The 10,501-nt window shown below is 44.7% G+C and overlaps 1 protein-coding gene across 1 annotated transcript; it reads left to right on the top strand.

The window, feature by feature from the left end:
* Positions 1-7,300: 7,300 nt before the first annotated feature.
* On the top strand, positions 7,301-8,886 carry LOC308609404 (voltage-gated potassium channel KCNC4-like; the record flags this gene model as incomplete). The annotated part of the gene is made up of 3 exons (XM_081223083.1): positions 7,301-7,529; positions 8,247-8,476; positions 8,584-8,886. Exons 1-3 carry the CDS (start codon positions 7,406-7,408, stop codon positions 8,884-8,886), a joined length of 657 nt encoding a protein of 218 aa, XP_081079209.1. The 5' UTR covers positions 7,301-7,405.
* Between the last annotated feature and the right edge of the window lie 1,615 nt (positions 8,887-10,501).

Below are 10,501 nucleotides of genomic sequence, written 5' to 3'. Positions count from 1 at the left end.
GAGACTAAGAAAACAATAGCAAGGATCAATGAAACTAAAAGCTTGTTCTTTTAAAAGGTAAACAAAATTGATAAACCTTTAGCCAGACTCATCAATAAAAACAGGGAGAGGACTTAAATATATAAAATTAGATGTGAAAAAGGAGAAGTTACAACTGACACCACAGAAATACAAAGGATCATAAGAGACTACTACGAGCAACTGTATGCCAATAAAATGGACAAGCTGGAAGAAATGGACAAATTCTTAGAAAGGTAGTCTCCCAAGACTGAACCAGGAAGAAATATAAAGTATGAGCAGACCAATCAGAAGCACTGAAATTGAAACTGTGATTAAAAAACTCCCAACAAACAAAAGTCCAGGACCTGGTGGCTTCACAGGCAAATTCTATCAAACATTTAAAGAAGAGCTAACGCCTATCCTTCTGAAACTGTTCCAAAAAATTACAGAGGAAAGGAGACTCCCAAACTCATTCTATGAGGCCACCATCACCCTGATACCAAAACCAGACAAAGATGCCACAAAGAAAGAAAATTACATGTCAATATCTCTGATGAACATAGACACAAAAATCCTCAACAAAATACTAGCAAACAGAATCCAAAAACACATTAAAAGGTTCAGATACCATGATCAAGTGGGATTTATCCCAGGGATGCAAGGATTTTTCTGTATCCACAAATCAATCAATGTGATACACCAGATCAACAAATTGAAGAATAGAAACCATAGGTTCATCTCAATAGATGCAGAAAATCTTTTGACAAAATTCAGCACGCATTTATGAAAAAACTCTCCAGTGAGTGGTCATTGAGGGAATATACCTCAACATAATAAGGGCCACATACAACAAACTTACAGCTGACATCATACTCAATGATGGAAAGCTGAAAACATTTCCTCTAAAATCAGGAACAAGACAAGGATGTCCACTCCAGCCATTTTTATTCAACATAGTTTTGGAAGTCCTAGGTATGGCAATAAGAGAAGAAAAAGAAATAAAAGGAATCCAAATTGGAAAAGAAGAAGTTAAACAATCACTGTTTGCAGATGACATGACACTATCCATAGAAGCTCCTAAAGACACTACCAGAAAGATACTAGAGCTCGTCAATGAATTTGTTAAAGTTGTGGGTTTCAAATTTAACACAGAGAAATCTGTTGCATTTCTATACACTAACAACAAAAGATCAGAAAGAGAAATTCAAGACACAATCCCATTTACCATTGCATCAAAAAGAATAAAATATCTAGGGATATACCTGCCTAGGAGACAAAAGACCTGTACTCCAAAAACTATAAGACGCTGATGAAAGAAATTGAAGAAGACACTAACAGATGGAAAGATATACCATGTTCGTGGATTGGAAGAATCGATATTGTCAAAATAACTGTACTACCCAAGGTGATCTACAGATTCAATGCAATCCCCATCAAATGACCAATGGCATTTTTCACAGAACTAGAACAAAAAAATCTTAAAATTTGTATGGAGAGACAAAAGACCTCAAATACTCAAAGCAATCTTGAGAAAGAAAAATGAAGCTGGAGTAATCAGACTTCCTGACTTCAAACTACACTACAAAGCTATAGCCATCAAAACTGTATGGTACTGGCAAAAAATAGAAATATAGATCAATGGAACAGGAGAGAAAGCCCAGAAATATGCCCTCTTGCACTGTTGGTAGTAATGTAAATTGATACAGCCACTATGGATAACAGTATGGAGGTTCCCAAAAACACTAAAAATAGAACTACCATACAACCCAGAAATCCCACTACTGGGCATATACCCTGAGAAAATCATAATTCAGAAAGAGTCATGAACCACAATGTTTATTGCAGCTCTATTTACAATAGCCAGGACATGGAAACAACCTAAGTGTCCATCAACAGATGAATGGATAAAGAAGATGTGGCACATATATACAATGGAATATTACTCAGCCATAAAAAGAAATGAAACTGAGTTATTTGTAGTGAGGTGGATGGACCTAGAGACTGTCATACAGAGGGAAGTAAATCAGAAAGAGAAAAACAAATACCATATGCTAACACACACACACACACACACACACACACACACACACACACATATATATGGAATCTAAAAAAAAAAGGTGGTTCTGAAGAACTTAGGGGCAGGACAGGAATAAAGACTCAGACATAGAGAATGGACTTGAGGACACAGGGAGGGGGAAGGGTAAGCTGAGAAGAAGTGAGAGAGTGGTGTGGACTTATATACACTACCAAATGTAAAATAGATAGCTACTGGTAAGCAGCTGCATAGCACAGGGAGATCAGCTCAGTGTTTTGTGTCCACATAGAGGGGTGGAATAGGGAGGATGGGAAGGTGATGAAAGAGGGAGGAGATATGGGGATATATGTATATGTATAGCTGATTTACTTTGTTATACAGCAGAAACTAACACACCATTGTAAAGCAATTATACTCCAATAAAGATGTTTAAACAAATAAAAATAGGGACTTCCCTGGTGGCACAGTGGTTAAGAATCTGCCTGCCAATGCAGGGGACATGGGTTCGAGCCCTGGTCCGGGAAGATTCTACATGCTGCAGAGCAGCTAAGCCCATGTGCCACAACTACCGAGCCTGCACTCTAGAGCCCACGAGCCACAACTACTGAGCCCGCGTGCCACAACTACTGAAGCCTGTATGCCTAGAGCCTGTGCTCTGCAACAAGAAGACACTGCAACAAGAAGCCCATGCACTGCAACAAATAGTAGCCCCCGTTCACCACAACTAGATAAAGCCTGAGCACAGCAATGAAGACTCAACACTGCCAAAATAAATAAATAAATAAATTAATTTAAAAAAATTTAAATAAAAATAAGAATAAAAATTAAAAAAGAAAAAAAAGAAAACCCAGAAATAAACCCACACACCTACAGTCAATTAATCTACAACGAAGGAGGCATGACTACCCAACGGTGGAAAGACAACCTCTTCAACAAATGGTGCTGGGAAAACTCACCAGGTACATGTAAAAAAAAGAAATTTGATCATTCTTTAACACCATACAGAAAAATAAGCTCAAAATGGATTAAAGACCTGAATGTCAGACTGGATACTATAAAACTACTAGAGGAAATCCTAGGCAGAACACTCTCTGACATTAATCGCAGCAATATCTTTTTTGATCCATCTCCCAGAATAATGGAAACAAAGACAATAATAAGCAAATTGGACCTAATTAAACTCAAAAGCTTTTGCACAGCAAGGGAAACCATAAACAAAACGTGAAGACAACCCACAGATTGGGAGAAAATATTTGCAAATGATGTGACTGTCAAGGGATTAGTCTCCAAAATTTACGAACAGCTCATGAGGCTTAATATCAAAACAAACAACCCAGTCAAAAAATGGACAGAAGACCTAAATATACATTTCTCCAAAGAACTCATACAGATGGCCAATAGGCACATGAAAAGATGTTCAATGTTGCTAATTATTAGAGAAATGCAAATCAAAACTGCAATGGGATATCACCTCACACCAGTCAAAATGGCTATTATTAAAAAATCCACAAAAAATAAATGCTGGAGAGGGTGTGGAGAGAAGGCAACACTCCTATACTGTTGGTGGGAATGTAAACTGGTACAGGTACCATGGAGAACAGTATGGAAGTTCCTTAAAAAACTAAAAATAGAGCTATTGTATGACCCTGCAATACCATTCCTTGGCGTATATCTGGAGAAAAACATGTTCGGAAAGGACACATGCATCCCAGTGTCCATTGCAGCACTGTTTACAGTAGCCAAGACATGGAAGCAATGTAAATGTCCATCGACAGAGGAATGGATAAAGAAGATGTTGTGTGTGTGTGTGTGTATATATATATATATATATATATATATATATATATATATATATATATATATATATAATGGAATATTACTCAGCCATTAAAAAGAATGAAATAATGCCATTTGCAGCACCATGGATGGACCTCGAGATTGTCATAATGAGTGAAGTAAGTCAAAGAGAAATATCGTATGATATCCCTTCTATGCAGAATCTAAAAAGAAATGATACAAATGAACTTATTTACAAAACAGAAACAGATTTACAGACTTAGAGAATGAACTTATGGTTACCAGGTGGGGAGGAAGGGGGAAAGAGGGAGTTTGGGATCGACATGTACACACTGCTATATTTAAAATAGATAACCAACAAGGACCTACTGTGTAACACGGGGAACGCTGTTCAACATTATGTGGCAGTCTGGATGGGAGGGGAGTTTGGGAGAGAATGGATACATGTATATGTATGGCTGAGTCCCTTTGCTGTGAACCTGAAACTATCACAACATTGTTAAACAGCTATACTCCAACATAAAAATTTAAAAAAAGAAAAGAAAAGAAAAAGAGACTAGCTGGTTTAGGACTTTTTTTTTTTTTTTCTGGCCACACCGCATGGCATGTGGGATCTTACTTCCCTGAACAGGGATTGAACCCGTGCCCCCTACAGTGGAAGCATGAGTCTTAACCACTGGACCAGCAGGGAAGTCCCAAGACTGGCTGTTTTAGGGAATCAAAAAGCAAATGGGCTAGTGTGGATAAGGGGCAGGACATTTGAGGGGAAAGGGGCAGGGATGGATGGATTGAGAGAGGAAGCTGCTGCTGCTACACTTCCCACTTGTAAAGTGCTCAAGTTATTTTCTGCCCTCTTTGGCTGAGGTAAGAATTCGGCTTTGTAGAACTAAGGCCTGATACGGCTGTGTTTGTCACCACCACCTTTCCTCCCTCCATTCTCACCATGAAATCCACTGTGGTGACCCTCCCTCACAGCATCCCCACAGTTAGGCAGTGACCGAGAGGGAGGAGGGGAGCCATGTCTTGAAACTCTCAATCCAACAAGGCCCTGGCTCTGAGGGATGGGCTGAAAAGCAAGAGTTGGAGAGGGTGTTGGATTGTGGTAAGAATCTTCATTCCTCCTGGGAATTTCTGTCTAGTGATGGGAAAGAGGCATGGAGGCTGGGCCAAAGGGTGGGAGTGAGGGCTATCTTGGAATTTAGGATCATCTGGGTGCTCCACTGGCAAACTCTCATCAGCAGCAAAAGAGGAGACTGGCCCAATTCCCAGGAAGGATTCCTGGAGGCAGAGATTGTGGGAGAGGGGGGAGGAGATGTGGCTTGTCCCAGGGGGCTGGAGCCTCTGCCAATCCTGGCATAGGCCATGGACAAGCAAGCTCCTCTCTGAGGTGGCTTGCTCCCCTGCCCTTCCCCTTCACCCATTCCTACCCCAATCCTTGGCACCAGGGTGTCTGGAGAAAAGGGAAGAAAAATGAGTGGGCAGAAACAGCTGGATATAGCCAGGAACACATCTGGCCTCCCAGGCTGTCTTCTGGTTCTCACTTCTTCCTCCTCCCACACCCCTTTCTCCTTTGCAGACTTCTGATAGGATAACTGTTATGGAGATGGGGCAGGGGGAGGGGAAGAGAAAGTTTTCAAAATATTAAAGCGGGGCTGGGTTGGTTGGAATTGGGGGAGAGAGTTGTTGAAATATTAACTGGATTAACTGGTCTTGTGAGGTGGCCTCTTGCCTGGAGCCTGACCACCTAACTTCCTGTTTTCCCTCCAGCTGCCTCCTCCCCTCCCTCTGCTCTGGGCTGGAACTGTGCCCGGGGGAGGAAGGAGGAGCAGCAAAGTTGGCCCGAGTCTCTTGTCTGATTCCCTGCAGGCTGGAGGCCAGGACAGCCTCCCTAAGCAAGCAGGCAGGAACACATACAGTCTTGAATCAGATCGTTTCCTCTCAGTGCTTGCTCCTCTGGCCACAGCAGTAGCAAGAGGCTCCTGGAAAACCCCATCTCCTTGCCAGCTCTTCCATGAACACACCCTGGTCCTGGGGCCTCTCCATGCAGGAGCAGTCACAAACTCCAGAGGTGGCAGCAATGCTGGCTACACCACCCGTCCCAGTGTCACTGGCCCCAACGCCCAGCCAGCCGCCCGTCCCTTCACTGCCAGTATTCGTGGACCACGCAAAACAACCAAGTGAGTGAGCAAGTGCTGACCAAGGAGTGGGGGCAGTTCGGGGTAGGGGGTTTGAGGTTCCCAAACTGGAGGTGGCTCTCTGTGCCCTCTTCCTTTTTAGCCTTCAGGTACAAACACAGGAGGCCCCAGCAGGCTGCCTGTCAGTGGGTAGGGAACACTGAAATGTTGATCTGTGTAGGTGTTTTGACTCCTTTGGTTTGCTTTTCTGTGCTCCTCCCACCCTCTGTCTCTTTTCTCTCCCCCACCCCAACTCTGTTCTTACTCCTTTCTGTTCCCAGGCAAGGAACTCATTAAGCCCAAAGCAATTTTAGGGCGCCCAGTATAGAGTGCCCAGTAGAAAGATCCACAGAGGCTGCTGCTTCTCCTGCTAGTGCTGGTGGTGCTGGTAGTGCTGCCGAGGAGTGCCCAGGGCTGGGTGCCAGGGGAGTCGGAGTCAAAAAAAATTCATTTTATATCTGGAAATCCAAGACGCAAACCCAGAGTTAAAATAAGAAGCCTAAGAACACTTCACAAAATATTTGTTTGACCTTTTTTTTTAATGTGAAAGAAAAATTAAACTGACACAATTAATTGTTCATTAAATAGTTTACTAATGTTTTTCAAATATACAAATTTCCAAATATGATTAGAACTCACATTTTACCCTTTCATCTTTACTGACAGCCTTTTAAATTAAAAATATAATTTTAAAGCAAAAAAAAAAAAAAAAAACAACATCGCTGTCAGGTCTGCCGACCCCCCAGCCAGTTTCTCAAGTCAGGCACTTCCTACTCCCTGTGGAGGCCTAGGGATCTCTAAGGCCCTCCAACTTCCACTGTCATCCCTATCTTCACTCCCCATTCCCTGCCCTTAGCCTCCCTCAGCACCCCTTTTTTTATTCCCTCCCTCACCCCACCCCATCACTGTCCCAAGTTTTAAAGTGAGGGACAGAGGATTGAGAGACATCCCTGTCCCCATCTTGGCCATTTAGTCTGTGTTTGCCTGTCTGTGACTTACCCTGCTGTATACCGTGGCACAATTGTTCTCTCAGAGTCACCAGGCCAGGTGTCTCCCAAGAGCCTCTGAAAGACATCTGTTTCCATGCTAGGCTGGTTTTTCTCTTAGAATTGCTGGGCCCAGGAGAGATTCTGGTTAGCCACTGTGACCATACCTGAGAGCTGGCTCTCCTCCTGATTCCCGAAGACCCAGAAGGAAGAGACATCCCCAGCTCCATGCCTGGGGTAGCTTCTCTTGGGTGCCTGGGCTACCACATCACTTTTGTTGCCCTCAGCCCCTTCCCTGCTCTGTCCAAGCCTGGGATGGGAGAGGAAGGCAAGAGGACCCCGTCATAACCCGTCATCCCTCCTCTTGCTAGCAGATCCGAGCCAGCCGAGAAGCAGGCTCACGGTTGGTCATGGAGGGCTCGGACGATAAACTGATCCTGAACATGGCGGGCACGTGCCATGAGACCTACAACAGCACCTTGTGGGCCTTTCCAGGCACCTGCGTCTACAAGTTGACCGAGCCACCCCAACCTGGCACCCCAGCTGCTTAGGGTCCACCAATTCAAGAGTTTTTCTTTGACCCAAATCCTGAGCTCTTTGGCTATGTGCTGCCTATGGTACTCAGCAGCTGCACTTCCCTGCCAATGTTTGTCGGGATGTCCTAGAGGAGGGGCCTGGTGGAAGCACTGCTGGCACCTTGCTGCTGGCTTAAGCTGAGTGGCGAGGACACCCAAACCCAGGACTTCCTATCTTGGGAAGCCTGTGAGAATGCCCACGTGGATGAGTGCCTTCAGTGGAACTCCATTGAAGACCAGAGACTGCAGAATACTTGGAAGCTTGGACTGCAGAATACTCTGGGTGCTTCTTGAGCAAACCCAGTCTAGGGGCCAAGGTAACTCACTAACATTGTGCCGTTCCATGCTAGACATTTGTACTCCCAAAGGACCCTGCCAAGTTTCCACAATGGCTACTACACACTTGGCATGGTGTTTGGGACCTGAATCTGAACAGATGCCCAGGACAATTTGAGGGAATCTCCAAAAAGGGGGGAGGGAAGAGGGGTGGGAGTCTAGTTAGAGAGGTGGGATGGCTGGTAAATGGGGGTACTTCTGACATGCCTCTTTTTCCCCAGTGCTTTTCTATGATCTCCACACTCTTTGCCGTGTGTGCTCTGGTCACCTTCTTCCAGGAGACAGAGGTCCAGCTGGATTACCTCTCTGCCAACTTCCCTCCTATGGGACATAGGGTGAGGGCAGGGGAAAAAACAGCAGCAGAAGCAGCAGCAGCAGCAGCAGCAGCAGAACAACGGTCTCATTTACCACTGTGCCCCCGACCTGCTCTACGTGGAACTACTCTGTGCCCTTTGGTTTGGAGCTGAGCTCTTTGCCTGTGCCATTTCCTGCCCTGATAACGTGCGCTTCCTGTGTAGCCCTCTCAGTCTAGCCTACATCTTCTGTCTGTTCCCTGTGCTGGTGGAACGGGTAGTGGGTGACAAGGCTGAATGGCAACCCTGTCTCAGCCTAATGCTCAGGGCCATTCGTTCTCTCTATGTCCTCTGTGTGCCTTTCTCCTGATTTGGGTGGCTGAGATCTTATTCTTTGGCTTGCTCTTCCTCTATGGGGAGCTCTTGAGTATGTCCACCCGAGGTCAGGGTGAGCCTCACTTTGGAGACATTTCTACATGTCTCTGGTGGACTATCATAACTCTCACCGCTGTCGGCTATGGAGATGTCTACCCTCTCTCTGCTCTGCGCCAGCTCACTGCTGCTGTCACAGCCACTGTGGGCTTGTGCACCAGTGTCTTGCTGGTGCCTGTGCTTCTAGTCTGCTTCCAGTGCTATTATGCTGTAGCCCTGGCTCGCCAGAAACCAAAGCCCCCTGGGATCCTGTGATGGGACCAGTGGCCTAGATGGGTGTATCCCACCTTCCCTTCCTTCCTCTTGTCAGTTTTTGGTTACAGATAAGGATTTCTGGCTTTGGATTTGGCAAAGAATCTTTCAAGAGTAGTCCCAGGTCATGGCAATCCCTGCTAGTCAGGATCACCTAACCACGGCCTGAAAGGTAGACTCCTTCCCATCATCAGGGAGGCACCCTGAAGGAGGCAGCTTAGGGACAAGGCCAGCTAGGCTTCAGCTTCCCCCTGCCCCACCCTAGACTTTTCTCTTAATCCTAGAGTGACCAGGAGGGATAGAAGATAGTTCTTCCTGGACTGGTGCTATATCCCCCTCTCAACAAGTTCTCCCTTCCCATTACCTAATCCCAGTCCCCCAACTAGACTGTAGTCTAGATGGGGGAATTTTGAGTGATGGTAGCAATAGAATATTAACATCAGTCACCTATGGATATCATTGGTGATTGGCTGTGGATATCTGATTGGTTATGGGTATTGATGGTGAATGGTACCAGCAGTGTCCAGGCATAGCCACATTGTAACATTGCTCCCTGTACTGCTCCTGACACACGTGCTCCTTAGAATCATAAAGGGGCCTTTGAAGATTCTCAGAGACATTAAACAGATGAGAGTCAGTCAGGTCTGAACCCAGAGTAGCACTCTAACTCTATAACCTCCTCTTCATCCCATTTTGTCCTTCCCCACTCCTCCCCTCTCCTTCCCAACTCTGATTTTTAATAATGTTTTAGATATAGTATTCACCATCATTAGCCATGATACATTAGTCATTATTAGCCACGCTATTTCAGCTACAATAACCGTATATAGTCACTAATAGACACGAAATGTTATCATTGCATATTAAATAGATGGGAAGGAGGAAATTAGATTTGTTGTCAAGAATAAGCAAGTGATTTCCTCTTCAAGATTTTTTACATATTTTTGGATTTTTACTCATTTACAATTCTTCTTTTTTAAAATTTCTTCTAAACACTTTTCAGTACCCACAGCGGGTCTACCTCCAATCCTTACCGCTACTGAATATTCCCACCTTCCTAACTTTTCTTCTCCTCCCTCTCCTTTCCCCCTCCTCTTTCTACTACCTGCATGCTCTTCCCTCCTGGCTTTTCCTGTGGTGCCCACACCAATGCACCTCTCTTTGAACTGGCTTCCAGGAAGGAGAGAAGGGACCTACTCAGGTCTGACTTCAAGTCAGGTCACTGGGGTGTCTGAGGAAGTGCCCCAGGCAACTAGGCTGAGCTGGGAGGTTGAATTGAACTCTCACTGTTGCTGAAGCTGTGAGCGTAATTCTGTTTACAAAACTTTTAAATAAAATAGCCTTTGAAGTCTCCATTCCAGGGTCCATCCGTGGTTCCTCTGACAGTAGATTATGGGCACCAGCAGGGATACGGGTGGTGTAATAAACTAATGGCAAGATGTGTGGACAGATTATTTGATAGGGTAAAAAGCAGTTTCTATCTTTATTGTATGTGTTCCTCACAATAAACTAGTATTACTCAGAGACACCTTGACTAGGAAAGAAGAACTTTTTGTTTCTGGTGGGAACAGGGTTGGGAGAGGAAGGAGACAGGTCCAGGAGTTGAGGAAGTGTAATG

Source organism: Mesoplodon bidens (assembly GCF_964165515.1).
Source record: "Mesoplodon bidens genome assembly, chromosome: X".
NCBI lineage: Eukaryota > Metazoa > Chordata > Mammalia > Artiodactyla > Ziphiidae > Mesoplodon > Mesoplodon bidens.
The sequence above is the reverse complement of the archived record's forward strand: the minus strand, read 5'-3'. Positions and strand labels throughout refer to the sequence as shown.